The sequence below is a fragment of the Phaethon aethereus genome (assembly GCF_964289735.1).
Source record: "Phaethon aethereus genome assembly, chromosome: 3".
Taxonomy (NCBI): Eukaryota; Metazoa; Chordata; class Aves; order Phaethontiformes; family Phaethontidae; genus Phaethon; species Phaethon aethereus.
Window position 1 is genome coordinate 53,888,859 of NC_138576.1, and position 19,355 is coordinate 53,908,213.

The 19,355-nt window shown below is 39.2% G+C and overlaps 1 protein-coding gene across 1 annotated transcript in view; it reads right to left on the reverse strand.

The window, feature by feature from the left end:
- Window positions 1-19,355, reverse strand: part of LAMA4 (laminin subunit alpha 4) — a gene marked incomplete at its 3' end in the record, with an annotated part of 104,179 nt that overhangs the window by 9,310 nt on the left and 75,514 nt on the right. Inside the window, exons 19-31 of the mRNA XM_081997259.1 lie at window positions 18,707-18,880; window positions 17,496-17,638; window positions 17,001-17,163; window positions 14,924-15,057; window positions 13,614-13,785; window positions 11,391-11,522; window positions 10,385-10,527; window positions 6,882-7,017; window positions 5,649-5,786; window positions 3,993-4,126; window positions 2,492-2,656; window positions 1,648-1,801; window positions 729-922 (exon numbers count right to left, since the gene is read on the reverse strand). Coding sequence (XP_081853385.1) covers window positions 729-922; window positions 1,648-1,801; window positions 2,492-2,656; window positions 3,993-4,126; window positions 5,649-5,786; window positions 6,882-7,017; window positions 10,385-10,527; window positions 11,391-11,522; window positions 13,614-13,785; window positions 14,924-15,057; window positions 17,001-17,163; window positions 17,496-17,638; window positions 18,707-18,880 — 1,982 coding nt within the window. The remainder of the gene's footprint in view (window positions 1-728; window positions 923-1,647; window positions 1,802-2,491; window positions 2,657-3,992; window positions 4,127-5,648; window positions 5,787-6,881; window positions 7,018-10,384; window positions 10,528-11,390; window positions 11,523-13,613; window positions 13,786-14,923; window positions 15,058-17,000; window positions 17,164-17,495; window positions 17,639-18,706; window positions 18,881-19,355) is intronic.

A 19,355-nucleotide genomic window follows, 5' to 3' on the forward strand; every position in this document is an offset into this window, starting at 1 on the left:
ATAAAGCTATAATAACAGTTGTGAAACAAATATGTCTTGTAGGGATGAAGAAACATATTAGAGTTTGGGATTTCCTTCTTCATATGGGCACCATGAGGACTGCCCTGAGTAAAACACTATTGAATTAAAACAAACGTAATGCTTTTTTTATTTAAGTCAGGAAATAGCACTCAGTTAGTGGTCTGGTATACTTCCAGGAAGTGCTGTGTTGTTGAATTTATAGTCTTTCATGGAAAGTATTAAACCAAAATCCTTTGTTGGTCATAACATACCATATGGCATATTCTGTGAGAGCCTGAGAATTAAATGTCCACAATATCTGGACTCATTATTAATTATTTGTATTTCCATTATGGCTTGAATTGGACATGGTTTTCATAGCTTTATGTCCTACTGCACCATGTAGATTCCTAACCATTAAACAGCTGCCAAGGTCCCCTCAACAAATAACAGCTTCATTTCTTGGTGAACTGTGTTCATTTCCAGCTCTGATCTAATGCCATTGCCTCTTGCATAAAGAGGCTGATGGTGCATTGCCTGTATAGAACTAACATCCTACAAATAGGGAAGGAGACACATTTTGTTTTTATACAATGCAGATGAAGACTTCACAAAAGGGATGTAACTGGAAACACATTTTATTTATTGCTATTACTCAACTGAAACACCTTTTAATATATCTGTCTCCTCCCCAGTCCATTTAATTTTTATTTGTAAGGTTCCTTTACCTTTCACTGAAATCCTTTGGTATGTGATCAAATTGTTGCCGGCTGTTTGCTGTTCCTCCAAACTGATATGCATGTTCAGTTGCCTTGGGATTCATGGGCAAATGGCACTGAGGGTCTCTTTGCATATTCACTTCTTGATACAATTTTTTGAGGCCAGTTGAAGGCTGTGAAATCTTGTCTTTATCTCTTCCCACCTTCATAGAAAGAGAACCATTAACCCGAAATTTTAACAAAGATTGAACATAATAGAAATAAAAACATCATTTATATATAAGCTAGTAATATATTTTTTCCTTACAAAAATACCAGGAATGGTTCCAAGTCAAATTTTCCGTGAACAGATCGATATGGATGCTAATTTAGGACAGAAGAAGAGATAAACAGAATGCTTGTGTAGCTAACAATTACAGTTCAATTCTTTTGCAGTTTTCCTAATTGAATCTTTTCCTTTCTGCTTTTGATGATGTCAGCTATACTATAGGCATAAGAGGACATGCTTGGACTAGAAGTTCTGCACGCTGAAGAGTTTTCTTTTTTCACATTTATATTAATGCATGTTAATTGTACCCAGTAGAAAGAGCCACACAGAAGTAGCTGAGAACAGAAGTAAGCTTATTGCCTTTAGGATATAGAAGAATTCAAGAAGGCTTGTTTCTGCAGTACTTTTTTGAAGATGTCATAAATTTTGTTTTACAGTTTTAGTAAGAGAATGATGCAGGTGTAGGCCAGATAGATTGGGTCGGGGCAGTCATTTGCAGTGATGGAGCGTGTAAAAGAATAGGATCCTTTCCTTCATATATCTGAAATACTCTTCATGTGGTACATTTTAGATCCATGATTTGGAGAATTCCTGATGATGACACAGTGTGTATCAACTTTGGAAGACTCTAGGGTGTTACTGGGACAATTTATATCAAACCTTTTTATTACGGTTTTCTTTGGCTTTTGATGAGTTTTTTCCTTTCTTATGGAGAAGAGCAACTGGAGGAGATTCAACAGGGCATCCATACAACGAAGTCTGAACTTTCTCAGGGTACTGCTGGAAATCTTCCACTTCAACCTCTCGATCCAACCTGTGTTTCAAAGAGGGGATGACAAGAATAGCTTTTTTTCCAAGTTGTTGGAATTGTCTTCATAAAAATAACAGAATTTTACATTTATAGTTTAAATGATGTTTGGATTTTTTTTTTTCATTCTTGGATCATGGATAGAAGTATAGATTTATCAGTTAATGTTTGGGTAATGCAGGCAGCCTATACTACTCTGCCTGTTGTATCCATGCTTGCATTAACAGAGAGTCTCAATCCGCAGCATCAAGTTCACTTTAAAGTCTTCTATTTAAGAACATTTCATAAAGTGATTAAGATCAACAAGTTCTAACCATTTTCACATGACCAGGCTCCTAACTTCCCCAGCTTCTGTGACATGCCTTAATATAATTTTGTTTCAAAAGCTGAAAGCTACGTAATATAAATGTAAATTACAGCTATGCAAATTACACATTGCACCAGCAGCATTAGCAGGTGCAGTACTGAAAGCTGATTTACATCAAGTTATTCCCACTTTAACAATATCTTAACCTAGCAGGTCTGTGCCAACAGATTCCATGGCGAATAGGGTAAGAAACTTATTTACACATACTGTCTACCCTCACAAAATGAGAGAGGGATTTTCATTTTGACAGTAAATCAGTTCTCTTGAGCTACTATCCGAGCTGTCAGGCAGCAACTGCCTGGTAATGTGTTTGAGAGGATGCTACACACCTAGTGAAGTAAGCATTGCTTATGCAGCCAGTGAAGTTGGCTTGCTGCGTTCTGAGGGGAGAGCCACCAAAATAAAACTTCTTGATGCTGTCTGGACTTTTCCCTGCTCTGTCCTTTGCTGCATTCTTCTTGCTTTGTTTCTTGTCATCAACAGTCAGCTCATATCTGCAAAGGCAAAGCATCCATTTTGTAGGCTAGTTTTAGAAACATCAATGCCAGTGGTTAGACAGCACATTACATGCACCCAAAATGCTCCACACTGTGTATACGTCATTGAATGGTAGTGCTCAAAGTCATGAGAAGACCTTCCCACTTCCAGCTGTGCAACAAATAGCAGTGCAATTAACCCACTGGCAAAGTTGAGTCCAGAGGCCCATGGATTTCATAATATCCTGCGGTTAATTGTGAAGGCCAAAAAAAATACAGTCCACTCAGTGAAGGTAGATAAACTAAGGGATTACTAATAAATGGATGGAGCCACCATTTGGGTAATATGAGATCTAAGCACATGCTAATCCTTCTTCTTTATGCCCCGATCCCTTTTCCCTTCTTTTTCACCACAGTACACTGATGTTTGAGCTTTTTCAATGTTTTTGACCTAATCTTATTTTGTACGCATTAATTGCTGCAGAACTCAGGAAGGATTCTATTACTTTTATCAGAAACTGAGTATAACTAAAGCATCAGACATTGATCTCGTTTGGCAAGTTCAGAGTTCAGCACACTCAGGGAAACATGACAGTCCCCAATGCTATTCCAAGGCACCTTTTCACACCTTCATCTTTTCAAACGAGGTTTCTTGGGTGTCAGAAGTCATAGGTATGAACCTCCATTTCCATTAGAAAACTGAGAATGACCTGATTGTACCTGCATAGGCAAGATTCTTGAAGAAATATGCTTTGATTATTTGACCTTCTAAGAAATTTTTAAACATGGAAAACAACAGTAAAACATACCAATATAAAAATGATGTCAAGTTTTTTAAGAAGCAGCTAGAGAGACTTATTCCCTGCTGCTGTATTTAGTCTTACATTTGTGTCTGTCAGTGCTAAAAATATTTTGAACATGTTCCACTGTATATATCCCAAATGAATGCTTTTTGTAAAGGTGCCTCAGTTACTTCAGGGTCAATTTAGGATTACTTTTACAAATCAGAACAATCAATCCTGCTGAAAAATGAATCTCATCCTAGTCTTAAATTACATTAAACTGTTTTCATACCTGAGGGCAAAAAAGGACTAAGGTTTTAGGAAAATGATTATTTTAGTTTTACTAAAAATTCCCAGTATCTCATGCTCAGGCCAAGCTGGCCAGTTTTCAATCACATAGATTTTTGGCTTTGTATTTTGTTAACTGAATTAATCAATTAAAAATATCACTTAAAAATAACCCACTTAAACATCACTTTGAAAATGAATATTAAATGATAACGTATAAGTAACGATTACAAGAAACGTTTATATTCTTATGGTAGGGAATAAAAGATGCTGGACAGCTTTACCTTTCTGGGGTGACAGAAGTAATAATGAAGTGGGTTTTTCCATCGTTGTAATTTCGGTCTGGTGATTGAATTTTGGTTCCACTTACATTTAAAACCACAGCACCTCTGTCCATAGAGATGGATAATACATCTGACTGAAATACAGACAAAAATATCTTCATAAGTAACACAGAAAAATTAGCAGTTCTGTGCATTTTCCTGTTACATTTATTCTCCTTCCTGCTTTTTTCCCCATTTGTGCTTTATTTGCAGAAAGGTATACTGAGAAGCAAAACAGGAGATGATCTCATTAGAATTTATATTCTTGCTGTTTTTTAAGCCTGAATTCTGGGAATTCTGCTGCTGCTGCTGTCTCATGTATCTGTCACATGAGCTTTGTACATCTAGCACAGTTGTATGATGTTTACATTTCATTTGCGTTTCTGGTGCCGCTGGTACTGTATAGAGCAGCTGCTACGGCAAGATTCCTGCTGTCATAAGACCAGAACATTTTTTTCTTTTCCTAATTCCCTCTGATCAGACCTGTTCAATTACTAAAAATTATCTCAGAGAGATCTGCTGTCTGGGTCAGGCATACGGGATCACCGTGCCACGTAGCAGGAGTATTGTCTGTTCCATTAGAGCAAGCACTGCCACTGTGCACCGGTAGGAATCATCCTGTCTCATTCTGTCAAGTGCTAAATAGCTGAACCTCCATTTGTTAAGTAGGGCACTTTGCACCTTGCAGGATTAGAGCTTTTGCGTTAAAACCAGAAGTGGTGTGTGTAAGGCCTCATTTATGCAAACGATGTGGATAACTGACATGGTTACAGATTTCAATTTAAAGTAATACTCCAGGCTGTAAAATATAAAAGTTCAGGAGTGGTTATTGGTGTCATACAGCCTTCCCTGCTGCACTGCTGATGCTCTTCTGCGAGTATGTCAGAACAGACAATTTGGAGGTGGTTGCAAATGTTCTGTCATCTGAGCTTATGCTTACTGCAGATGTCAGTCTGAGCCTGCGGGGTTTTTTATCGCTCTGGCTCACACAACATTTTGGGAGTGCAAGTCCACATTTCTGCCCATGTCACACCTCTGAGGGGGCATTTAGAGCAGCCTGGCTTCCCATAGCTGCAGGGAGCCCTTCTCAAGTGCAGCTTTTCCCACTCGTACGTGGAGGTCTAAGTACCATCTGGGAATATAGGCAGCTTTCCGAGTGATTTCTGTCAACTCAGCAATGCTCAGAATACCATCCCACTAATCCAAACAAACTGTGTCTTTGCTTCTAGGGGATTGTCTCTGGGTGGAAAATGTCAGGCCCTTAATGTTGTTTGTGCTTTGGGTAGCAGCTACAGGTCCAAATAAGGATGACAGTGCTGCTGAGCACAGTGAGATCCACTGTGCATTTCTGCCCTAAGGACTTTATTGAGCACAAATGGATGCATGTTAACTCTAGGCATATGATCAAATCCTCTTCTCAACATCAAAATAATGTCTAAGCATTGCTGGTTTTCATCTGTAGATCAAATGCAAACTGTGAAAATGAGGTCATCATATTGCAGACTGCTTTCTCTATTATGAAAGCACGAATTGAGAAATTATATTATTCCCCTAGTATTCTCCTGGGAAACAATGCAAGGCTAAAATAAAACAAATTGTAAAGTAATATATACTCACTCCTTCAGAATAGTAGAACAGCAGCCCATTGGGCTGCAATGTCCGGAAATTAAAGCCGCCTTCAAACTCACTAAAGAGGGACACTTTTTGGCTTGATGCAATGAAGCTCTCTCCATTGAAATATGCTTTGCGGGACATCTGTGTATTAAACAAAACAAAATTACAAGTTAACTGCAGAAAAAATTCAAATCATAAACAGAATGAGGCTATTTATTTTTTTTTAAAGATACAGCCAGTTCAGTTCTATAAAAACTTCAGTTGTTACTGCATGTCTTTACCTGATTTATGTAGGCTTTCGCTCGCATGCTGTGAAAAATCTTAAGAAAGTGTAGCCATTTTTAGACAGTGTAAGCCAAATTGTTCTCAGTTTCCTGGGATTCTTGGCCTCATCCTAAGTCTGTTGATGCTAGTGAGCATGAAGACTAGAAGCAGAGAGGACTCAAACTCCTGTCAGAGCTGTGTGTCACTGAGTGACCATCCCAACATGTGATACAGTAGTTTGTGTGCTGCACTGAGTGCTGGTGTGGGGGGCTGGCCATGGCAGCCTATAACCCTCTGAGTCTAAGAAGGAAAGGGGTCCAAGGTAGGACAAATTGCAGCTAGCTTCCTTGTAGACAGAGGGTGAGACTGTGTGATGAGTTCTAGAAGTGGTGGGCTCCTTCATCTTCACAGGTTTGCAGCACGGCTGCAAGCGCTCTTTAGATTTACCAGCCTTGCACTGCAATGAACAAATGATGAATTAGAAACCAAATGGCAATTTTTTCAGTGTTAATGCTGGTGCAATTGGTTTTTGTATCACAGAGCTAGAGCTGGCCTGACATAAGGGGTGAACTCATTTGAAGGGTGAATATCTTGTCATCTTTTTCATTTCATAGATTTGTGTTAAGATGCATGTGAGGACAATTCTCCTTGTTCTTTATGAAAGAATGAATTATGAAGGAACGAATATTTCCTTTCATAATACATCACACAATTTATTTAAGATCCAGCTTTCACATTGCAATCTTACATACGATAACAATATCAAGTAAAACACCTTGTACTGTAACTCAGGGTGAAAATTGGGCATTGTGTCAGCAGACTTAACACACACACACAGAGCACCCTCACCAGTCAATGAATGCATTGTAAGTTCCTTGGTTCAAGACTTTCTTTCCATTTTCTGGAGTAAAACTCAAGCTCATAGCTGTATCCATTGACAAAATGTTACCTCACAAATGATATTATGCTTACCAGTGAATCCTCTGGGCACCCATAGCTGATTCCCAGGGTTCCTGGTTCTTCTAGCAAGTTGAAATCCTTCTTTTGGAACTGGAAGCCCTTCATGCAGCCTTTAAAGCCAATACTTCCTGCCAGATGTGAACTAATGCTGTTGGAAAACAATGTCAAACAATCTGCAGTTAGATTGCCTTTCTGAATGGACTTTTATCGCAAAAGTATTCTAAAAAACTTGGAAGAGCCTCAATCATTTGCCTCACTAGTGCCCAATTCCTGCATCTTTATGTAAAACAACTAAACCACATTACATGTTTTGAAAAGTCAAGATGCATCAGATGTAATAAATGTTATGGGAGGAAATAGATGAGAGTTCAGAGAGGAGATCCATATAGAGTAAATTTAAATAGACAAAAATAGCTGCTGAAATAAAAAATCTTGGTTTTAAATGGATTTCTACCCCATTACAGTGGAAATCAATGGATTTCTATCTCCATTTTTAAATAATTTTAGAAAAGTTCTGTTTTAGTTTTCCTGTTTTGCTTTTACGAGCAAGCTCCATTCTTGTCTTGAGAAGCAGATGGGTCTCTATTTCTTAACAAATAATAGTAACAGAGGTCAGGGAAGTAAGAGTAAATTCTGATTGCTGATGAGTGGGTTTACATAGTTGTAAATGAGAGCAGCAGGTGGGCTTCCAGGATCCTTATTATGTGAGATTTGAGGTGGATAGCACAGCAGTGTATTCTGACTGCTTCTGCTCACTGCTCTGAGTTTTTCAACTCTGCCTCTCACCAAGATATCACAGCATTAAGGCATAGGACAAATATAATTGAATTTATCCTCATGCTGCATGAAGCAGAAGAAATTTGCCTAAAATCACAGAGGGTCTGTGACAGGTCAAGGAAATGACATGGGATCTATTTGGTACCAGTCCAGGAGATAACTAGAGAACAAATATACTGAAGGAGTGACTGTGAAAGCTGGAGTTTTGACCTGGCTACCTGTAAACAGTTGTGGTGCTTTCTACAGGATGGACCTTAGCAGTGGGATTCTTCTCACCTCACATGAGATGATACTGACAGTGTTGACATCTGCTTCTGTGCTAGTTGTCTACGAGTTATCTCATTGCAAAGGAGACATTGGAAATATGACAAATGAATTAGTCTCTGAAAACATTTTTCTACATTGGCAAAAATGCACCATCAGGTGAAGTAGCACAGATGTACATGTCTGAAATAAGGTGAGAGGAGGAGCACTGCAGGGCCTTAATCTTCTCACAGCGAAATCAGCAGGAAGGCAAAATCAACAGGAAGGCTTCTGCCATCCTCACTGGGATTTGGATCAGTGTGGGCTGTCACTCAATCAGTTTAATCTCTAATCTGACTGACCATGGGACTGGCTGGATGCCACAAGTATGCCTTTCTGTTAAATGCCATTAACTTATAATTTTCTAAGAGCAACAGGAGCTATAGAAGATAGGTTTTAACCCAACGCCCAGTGCTCCTACCTCCCTTTAGCTTTCTGCTTTATGCAGTGACTGAGCTGGGAGAAAAATAATGTACAATTGTACGTCCAGATTCATTTAGTTGGGAAAAAAGGCAATTGACAAAGTGCTGTTGAAGCAAATGAAAATATACTGCTTTGAAAGAATATTAAACTCCTCCTCTAAGACTACAGCTAGTTTTCCCCCCTGCTGCTGCCTCTCAATGTCAGTCAATTGTAAGTCATCCTAGAAAAAGGAACCATAAATACCAGTAGTAGATACTACTAGTAGTAGACAGATAGTAGTAGATCATCAGTAGGTATAATGGTAGTAACAACCTATGCTCCTGACAAAAATGGAAAGGTGTCACCACATTTGGACCATGCTTCCTCCTGTCTACCCTTGTCATGAGTACCAAAGCTGGGTCCCACCAAGGTAAAGGTGTAGCTCTGTTTAAATCAATTCAGTATACATTTTTCAATATTATAATTTGTCATATTTTTACAATGCCTATGGATTTTTTTTCTGATATGACCGTTTGTTGAGACGCTGTTTTTCTTGCTTTGACAGTACCTTCCAGGTGTTTTGCAGAATGACCACAATTCATTCAGAAAACTACGGGCATAATTCATGTGATTTATCTTGTATCCTACATTTGAGAACAAGTTTCATCTGTCATTTTGTTGCTCAATTGCTTAGATTTCTAGGTCCTTCTGGGCTTTTTCAGTGTTCTCTAGGCTTGATTAACTAAAGTAATTTTTACCATCCTTTTGTGCTTTGTTTCTAGATCATTAATGTATTTAATACCAGAGAGATCATTTGGGCATGTGCTGTAGACTTCTTATACTGTGAAAATTGAAGAGTTACTCTCTGTCCCATTTTCTCTTTCCCAGCTGCTTTCTAATCCATTGCAGCCTTTCCCCCTTCCACCCCACTAGTTTTCTTAATAGTCCCTTATGACAGACCTCTGTAAAGAACTATTTGAAAGGCCAGATAAATTATATACTCTGTTTCTCCCTTGCCCACCATTTTGTTTGCATGTTCAAATAGTTACATGGGATTGAAAGGCATAATCTTCTTTTACAAGAAGTTTGTCCATATCTTAAAAGCTTAATCTGTGTCTTAGATCTCAGACATTATTGATTCAACAGGCTCCCCTGACAACAAAATAAGGTTTCAGGAGATTTACCACTAATTCCTAGAAACTATTTGTGCAACATCTTCCCCCCCTTTTTTTTTTTGTTTAACGTAGAGGGTATTTTAAAGAGAGATGATATTTTAAAGAGAGATGGTATTTCTGTTAGCAGTTGTGACACATAAAACAGCAGCTGGAGTCCTTCTGAAAATGCTGGCCTTGCTGCCTGACCTCAGGCATGAATATTGCCTGCCAGAAGAGCATACCCTTCTGAAAGCAGGCAGCCTGCTCTCCCGGAGTGTGACCCTGGTCCGGCAGATTCCCACTGCAGGAAATGAGAGTTATACAGTCTACTGAGATTAATCTTGGCTTCTGTCAAATGGTATGATGGGAAAATGAGACTTTTTCTTTTCTTCCCACGCCCACGCAGAGCCAACTGACTTGAGCCTAGAGAGAAGCTGAGACAGATCAGAACTGAAGTGCATAGTAGGAAAAATGTGATCTTTAGATTTGAAAATGCAGTTGGTAGAGGGTTTTAATCCTTCAGCTAGTGCATCGCCATTTTACAAAGGTAACTTTTTGCAGAGCAAGGAGGAATAGTGATTCTATATTTTCACGTGTTTTTTCTTTGAAAAAACATTTTCTTTGAAAATGCCTTTTTGTTTTAAGAAGACAGCAGTTTCTGTTACCGTTACTAAAACTAGACCAGTTTTAGCGAATTTACGTGTGCTGGATCAAGCCTAATCCTTGGTACTTCAGAGCTGAGATGCACTTAGAAGTGTGTCTGAGGGGTTGAGGCTGGGAAAAATGTTTTATTGTAAGCCCTTCAGCACAGGTCATACAACATAACTTAAATATGGTGATTACTTAACGATAATGATTGAATACCAGTTGTAAACCAACCTGGAGTGCAAGATCTCAGCAGGCGCTCCTCCAATGTAGATGTCTGTGAATGGCATTGCTGTTCTTTCATTGTCCACACTTTTTATATGTCGCCTGTCTACTACCAAGATCATCTTCTTAGAATTGTGATATATAACAGAAATCTGAGAAGAAAAACATGTGCTTAAAAGTGTCCAAAATGTCATCTTTTGTAAGTTGTCATCGTGATTTTGCAAAATTGGTTGAATCTTTATATCCTTTTGTTTGAAAAGCTCATCCCATTTATCAAAAAAGTTTTTTGTAAAACAGGAGAGGCTGACAACAGTTACTTATTTTTATAAAAATATTTTGAGCTTATTTTGATGTCACAATATCTCTGATGATTGAAAACCCAGGATATTTCACTTATTAATAAATCCACATGAAAGTACCACATGTCAAATTCTGCACTGCAGCAAACAGATAAGCTCTATTAACTTCAGAGTGCTTTCTGGATTTATCCAAGAAGTTAGGGCATACTTCTTAAAAAACTTATTTCATTGTCAAAGCATAAAAGGCTTAATTGTGCTTTGCTTAAACAGGTTGAAAAGAACTGTAGCTGAAGTTGTGAATCAGGAATTAGACTTTGAATTTACATCAAGTAAATGGAAGGAGAAGCAAGCCACTAAGGGGGATTTGCTACTGCCACTGTCACAGTTACACTGGCTTAAACCAAATACAAGTAGATATTTTAGATCTGCCAAAGACCCTAAAATACTATGCATTTATAAAAGACTGCTACCAAATTAGTTCTCCCTTCAAATGAAATGGGAAATGCAGTATTTCGTGTAGTACAATGCATAACAACTAAGGTGATTAGGTTAACAAAATGACATGTTTTTAGTTGAGGGGAGTTGTATATTTGAAGGACATAGCTGTCCTGGGTATAATTTTGTTTTGAATTAATAACAATAATAACAGTAATAATTCTGCTTTGGAGCTACTGGGATAGTTGGTTAAATGGTTGTGATTGTAACCGCATCTCTACCTCATGAAATTTAGCGTCGTTAATCTGAGCCTTCTTCATGGAGTCCTCTAGCAGCACAGGGCCGGTGCTGAAGCCGAAGTCATAGCGGAGGTACAAGAAGCCATTGTGCATCTCTAGACTGAAGAACATACTCTGTATAAAACAAACCACCAGTCAGAAAAGAACTACGATTGTTGCAGCAATTTAAAAAAAAATATAAATAGTGTTACAAGAGTGCCTGACATTGTGAAAAGGTCTTTTTATTTGCAAAACTATAACATAGTTTCTGGATTAGTTTTGTATATATAATATATGTGTACATATACACATGCACATATAATTGTTTGATAAACGGCACTTACTTGAAGACTTGGTGAACTGATTCCCTTTAGGAATAGTATTTGGTAGCACAGTAAATGTCAATATTCTTTACCAGCAAAGTATTCCTAATGCAAACACATCTATTTTTACTGTCCAAGTAATACCACATGCCCCAAATGAAAAGATGGTATAATGGTAAAAGCAATGTTGTGCTAGAATGGCTGTATCTGCATTAGCAGCTTCTGTCACGATGCCTGTAATAGCTCAGGATTATATCTTTTCACAGCACTGATGTATTTGCTGAAGGCTGAGCAAGAGCTAGGGTGTATGTACTGTCTATTTGGTTTCTGGATTTCCTGACTAATCCTGCTTCATGGTTTGGCTTCTGTTCTGTGGCTGGGTGACCTAAACTTTACAAACAGGAGCTCTACTTCAGAAAATCTTTAGGAAGTGCTTGAAATGAAGTTATGTACCATAGAATTAGTCTTGTTCCAAATCTGAACATAAATAAACAGAAAGGACAGTTTACAGCAACCATGCATCTGGGTTAATGCTTTTAATGTTAATGTTTGTCTTCTCTCCTAGTGCTCATGCTGTTTTTCCCATGCCTAATGGAAACATGGGAACAATAATTCTCAAAAATGTACTGCAGGCCAAGAACTGCTGTCTCTGACACAAATGAGTCCACCCTCAGAAGTCGTTACTTAAAATAGTAAAAGTAGGTTTTAATCTAGCGCTTTTAAATGCAACTGCAGCTTGGGTTTGTCTTGAACAGCTTAAATTTGAAAATGAATAAGGGATTTCATTCAGAGTATTTATGAGCTGTCTTTGCAGAACTGAATAATGGGCCAGCTTACACAGTCTTTCTAAAAGTGCCTGTGAGCAGGCATGGTCTTCCACAGCTAACATCCGACTTGATTGCACTTTCTACCATAACACACAAGTACATACATCTCCGACAAACCTCAGGGCACTTTTGCTTGGAAGAATAATGACTGATCTGCAGTAGAGGCTGTTAAGCTTTTAATAGCAGTTGCTTAGCCCAAATCCTCCTAAGAGCGAGGGTTAGTGGTGGCATCCTATGCTGCAGAGCAAATAGCTCCCCACAACTCTCCTCTGGAAGTTACCCTAAAGGCAAACACTAGAGAGTAGCTCTTCTAATGAGACTGGGGTTCTTTTTCTCTTCTGAATGCTCAGTGCAGTAGTACGTGTAGGTGTCTAGACAAGCGTATCTCTGTGGACTGCATCTACATAGTAAAATGTTTTCTGTGGCTTTACCAAGTTGTAATCCACATAGGATTTGGGAGCTTGACGTGGATGCCCAAAGACAAAAAAATCTGAGTTTGTCTTCAGAGGATATTTGCATGTGGAGTCTACTTTTGTCAAACCATTACAGTGTTTATATCACTCTCAAACTTCTGAAAAGCTGGTGATATATGGATAAAGCCTTTTTATTCGGGCTACTTTCTATTTTCAGTAACTTGAGTATTTAACTCTAGTACACCCTGAAACACGAAGTGGCAGCTAACACAGAGTGGTTGCTTTATGGGCATTACTTCACAGAAATTTCCTATCGCTTTGATTGTGCATTCACATTTAAATAAAGGTGCAACTACTGGGCTTAACTGGAATGTCTGTCAAAGTGTCATCACAGGGGTATGACCACTCTGAAGTCCTGACTGTCTCTGGATGAGAGCAGAGTCCAGCTCAGGGCCTTGGTGTCCTGGGGCCATTGCAGACCAAGTTCCAGTTCCCTCCGAATGTATACACGCACCAGATGAACACCAGATGAACACAGCGTATTCCCTTTTTGCAGAAGTTAAATGTAAGGACATAAGCATTTTGGATTTTCCATGATATTGTAAGTGCTGGGGAACTTGTGATGCTCATGGATACAGGGTACCAGCAGGATTTGGTACTCACCCCATTAATCATCAGCAGGATCAATCCGTTGTCTGTAGGTGTTCGAACTTCTATGTCAAACCGAGTCACCTGGCTGAATCTTCCTCTTCTTTCGATGTTTCTTGCCAAGGCGTAGCCAGAGCCATCAAAGAAATAGCTCACAGCCCGGCTCTGAGTGAAAGCCAACTTATTTCTATGAAAAAAAGAAGAGGGGAAGCAATATTTGGCATATCCCCATTTTAATTTGGGGAAATTTAAAGGCTTTTATCATTAAAATACTTTCTTTAAATAACTGTTCTGAAGTGTTACTTCTTTGTGGCAGCAGTGAGACTGATGACTTTTTCTCTCAAATTCTTTCTGTGAATTTTTTCTGGAAAATAACGTGTAGCTTTGAAGGTGTATCTAACTCCTTCATCATTAGAGCAATCTTTTACCCTGTGTTGTATGTAGAGGACAGGAAAATTCTTTGCTCTCCTTGTGAAGTGGCAGGCCCACAACACCTTATTATAAGGATACACATATGTTTTTGTTCAGAGCTTGCCTGGTTTGTGCAGAAACCCGTTTGAATTCTCCGAGGCCTTTAGACTCCCATGGGCTCTGCTGGTGAGCCCAGGAGCAGCCGACATGCACTGTCCCGGGGAGCAGCAGCTTGCACTCCCCGTGGGAATGGCGTGGGAAGCAATCATTTGCTCTGTCCCAACGCTTCCTGCATTTCTTCCCAGTGAGAGCTGCAAGTTTCTCTCTTGTTCTTTGAAGAGAGAGATTCTACTGTTGCTGCCTGTTGTACGAACAAAATGCCTGCTAATGTCTGTGCTACACGAACGCTCTGGTTGATGTTCACTTCTACTTAGGGGCTGCATTTCCAGGTTTGTGAATAGCTTATCTGAGGAATTTCTGTGGTGGGTTTAAGAGGGCATGGCGGAAGGATAACTGCCGTACTGGCTTTGCTAGCTGGGGGTGGGACTGCATTCAGGTTCACCAGGCCCACTGGAGCTGTGGCTGCATCGCTTGCCAGGACAGGACTCGAGTTAGGAGCAGTTCTGTCCTGGGCGGGTGGCGTGGGTAAGGAGGGAGGCTGGACCATGCCCCCACTAACACGGCAGGGAGGACACACTGCATTTCTCTTTCGAAGGCATGAGCAAGGTTGCGAGAGAGTTAACGGAGACAGCTGCAATTATGTAAGTTGTCGCAACTAGGAGTTAAAGTGGCAAAGTGCCTTCTGGACCACTCAGTACCACCTTCACGTTGCTGTTCTGAGACGGGAACGAAGGGCCAGGACTGGCGCGCGCCGCAGCCCAGAGCAGCGGGGTGACGGCGGGCCTGTCCCCTACCTGGCACAAGGTGGCGATGTGGTGGTGTCGATGTTGTAGACGTGCTGGAAGTTGTACAGGCTGATCACCTCATCGTTCAGGGTAGCCAGTTCCAGGCAGCCGATGAAGCCGGGTAGGTTTAAGCTCGGAGGGAGCTGTGCAGAGGGCAAGGAGGAGTAAAAGGAGAAAGGTCACACTCTTTATTTGGGTATCACGAAAGCGTTTGTGCCTGGGGTCACTTTGTCTCTGTGCTCTTCCTATTTTGAAACAAATGGGGTGATGCTACCTTGGAATAGTCGTTGCAGTCCGTATGGCCGTTGTGATGTAAGTTAAAATGGAGCATGTGAATGGTCTCACAGTGAGAACAACAGGTGAGGTAAGGCAACTGCAAACAAAAACTTGTGCCGTTTTGAAGGGAGCGCACTTGGAAAACGGAAAAAGGGCTAAGATTGGGCTAATCACAGATCTTGCTCGGTGTGTTTGAATACCTCAGCAGATATTTCATATCTAATGTATAGACATCCTTCACGGCCAGAAAAATAACTTCATACTTTGACAAAAGAGAGAGAAATGAGAGAGCTCTTTAAACCCAAGAGACTTGAGTTCAAAGTCTGTCCCAGTGGCTAATCCTCAGTAGGTGTTATTTTGAACAGTTAGCAGGATATAGAAACTCCTTCTTTTAACAAAGGTCACTGCAAATGGAATTAAAATAGCCACATCGGTGAGGGGAAAAATACAAAAGAATAAAGCTGACAGATCGAGGGAATCATTCTTTTAATATTCAGATACTTTGCCCTGCGGAACGGGTGTGATATTAATAACACCTCTTGTACTTCAGAGTCTGATCACTGCCAGTAACTTTTCTTTGGCTTCGCATTACTTCCCTTTTGCTTACGGTATAATAATAATGATAATACAGCAATGCAGAATACATGTAGCTGTAAGAGAAAATGAGATTCTTATCTGCAGCACAGATACCTTTGGTAAATGATCATGTTTCCTTTTTTTCCTTTGTTTCTTCTACTATTCTGTTAAATTATATTAAGTATGAGACTTCTTATGGTTAAGTGGTACATTTCATATTTACAAAGTACGTAACAGGGAAGCAAAGGCAAAAGCTTTTAGCAAATGAGACTGTTATGTTAATAAACTAAAACGTGAGGTGTCCATTCCTGAGGGAAAAGAGACTCATATGCTTATCAAATAATTCTATGAATCCTTTTATTCCCATTTTCCTTTACTTTTCTCTTTTCCCTTTCCTCTGCCCTGCTCTGGATCTGACCTGGAGGGTTCATTTGCTAGGTTACATTTTTCTGTGTGTGCAACTATTATTCTGTCGTCAGTCCTATTCCCAGGCAATTTGCACCCAGGGCTCAGTAATCTAAAATTCAGACCATGGCATATGTTATGAAGAATCTTGGCTATCAAAATTGCATGGCTGAATGAAAATGTACTTAGACTTCACAACAATTTCTAAATCCAAAAAGAGGACCTGGTATTTTCACAGAAGCAGGTTAAATGATGTGCTAACTCATGCTAACTACTAGGAACTAGACTGAAGCAACTGTCTCACACAGGTCTTCAGACGTGTTTTGCACAGGGAAGTCTTCATGCTGTTGTAAGGCTGGATCTAAACCAATGATAATTTAAATTCAAACAAATCACTATATTGCTAGTTTCCCACACTGTTCTAATATTAACAATACATTACTTTTCATTTTTGTGACAGTTGTAAAAGAGAAACTGTAAGTGCCAAAAACTTATTAGCATTGAAAAAAAGTAGTAGCCTACAAACTTTGTTAAACAGGGCTAATAAGCCTTAATTTATGCATACTACTTAATAGCTAGCAGGCTTTTTTCTTATTATTACATTTCAGAAAACTTGAATGCCTGCTCACAGGAATCTGATCATCTTACTGTATGACACGATATGCTTGAGAAAACAGTAGTTTTCATCATGGTTAGAAGTTGGCATCCTAAGATGATAAATGACTAAGTAAGGACATTTTATTTATTAACCATTTCAGTGTTTAAAGGGAAGCCCAGCAAGATTAGTTTGCATTATTTAATTTGAACGTGGAGTATTTATCTGACCAACCTTGAAGTCTGGAGGCACTCCACCAACATAGAAAACAGCATTTTCAGGTTCCAAATTCAGGAGAGAGCCAGGACCAAGGACCTCTCCCTTTTTGATGAATTTTTCTTCAGCTGTGCTGCTAAGACTGGGCACAGTTAAAAACATTTTGCCGTGTCTTCCAATCCTGTAGAAGAGATAAGAGAAGAGAAGAGAGTTTTGTGTTGGCTAGACTTAAAAAAGAAGAAGCAAGCCTCCAACTCCAGGAAGGTTTTTTTTTTCCTCACCAGAAAGTTGGTACTCTGTGGGAAAAGAACAAGAGAAACTACAGAAACTTTCTCTTCCCCCTGTGGCCCTGTGGGTCTTGGCTCTCTAAAAGCAAAGAAAATTTCCATTTATTTCAGCAGGACTAGAACCAGGCATTAAAGACTAATTATGAGCGGTTCTGGCCCAGTCTTTTCTGTTTGACTTTTTTTGTTCTACGAACTGATTTTGGGGAAATGTACATTATCACTTTACCTCTCAATTTTGATGATACTGAAGTAAGAAGGCCAGGTGCTGACTGGCTTGGCATCCAGAGGTATCTCCACGTCTTGACCCCCCAGATTATAAATGTACACAAGGTTGTCATTTTTAATTGCAAGACCAATGTAATTTTTTGCCTAAAACACCAATGGAGAAGGATGTCAGAGCTACAATGTCAAAAGAGATTTAATGCAGAACATTAGTAAAGAACGAGCTTTGATAGACTAAATGACACCTTTAAATATAACTAATAAACAAAAGCTTCATTCTCTAATTACTTTCTTTTACCAGATAGAACTGTACAGAAAAAGTCTCCGATATTTTACTTCATATCCATTTTGACTGAGGTAAATACAAGGTCATGAGATGTCTTCTCACCATAAATTGGTCATGTTCAATGGCAAGCTGTTCATCAGTATTTAGTGTGCAGAGTCATATGCAGGAGATAGGAAGAAACATTTGTCTAAAGCCTAGGTATTATGCTGTAATTAAATATTCTGCCAAGAGGGGTTTCACTTGATTTATATTCAGTAGATAGTCTTTTTAGAAAAGCTTAAAAAGAAAAGCCTGCCTCTTTACCCTTCCCAAGTAACAGCTTGCCAGGATTATACCTTGCTTGTGAGATGTGATTTTTTTTCTTTTAGAAACCACAAGTTAAAGAACAATTATTTCACAACACGTACAGGTGGTGAGACTATATGCCCTTTCTAGGTGTTTCAAAGGAGTGACATACAGAGTGTACAACAATAGCACAAGCCACAGGCAAAGAAACATGCTTGTCTTGGGGGCCTGTGACCTTAGAGATTTGGAACAGACACTGTCAGCAGCATAAACTTGATTAAAACATGGCGCACAAAAGCCAGGTGGGTGACATTAACTGCTTCAGTGTACCTCAGTATTGGCAATGGAGATAGCAAGTGTGACTCACAGCAATGACAATCACAGCAGCACACTGCATAGCCAGTCTAATTTGCTTCTTAGAGAGAATCTTTCATTGTTTGGGGTGAGAAGTTTCAAGGACAGGGGTCTCGGGAACCCTTGCTGTTTGCTTGTCACAAAATCAATGACAGTCATATAGTAGACACACCTTACTTTTAAACAAGGAGAAATAGTGAGAGGAAAAACCAAGGGCAAATAAACTTCAAACCTATTTCAATTTTCTTTTTTTTTAACATATATAAAAATTAACTGGGTTATTCTCTTACATTTTTGTTTCCGAGGTACAAAATAAATCTGTCTGGAGACGCTGCCAGTTGTGGGCTGTCTTTCTCAAACTTTATGTACAAGCTCATGGAAGTGAAAGATTTCAGTTCCTCCACGTTGATCTTTGGATTGACTTCAACAGCTGATTGGCCTCCAAACATCATAGAAACTTGGACCTGCAGTTGCAAGTGTGCTAAGTGAGACACATTATTGCTGCCTGGGGACATTACTTAAGGTAAATGTGCAAGAATACTTAACCAACAGCCTTGCTTACTGCAAGAGTGGAGTTGGCACCTATGTATTGGCCATGCAAAATTGTACGTTTATAACAATCAATTCTGGAAGGTGCTGTAAAGAACATGAAGGGAATTAATTTTAAAATTAATTAAAGCTTCTAATTAACCGTGCTTAAGCATATTCGTAAAGTAAATTAAATTTCAGTGGGACATAGATGTGTGCTTAGTTGGATCAGGGCCATGTCATTATGTATGGCACATAATGAAATTCTTACATAGCTGCAAAACTTCTACCCATAATTTATTTCTTTGCTTTGGGAGTAGTATGACCAATTTTCTGTTCATGAGTAATCCTGTTATGTTACTGAAGCTACAGTGATATATATGAGATGCTAATAAAATTTTAAAACATGTT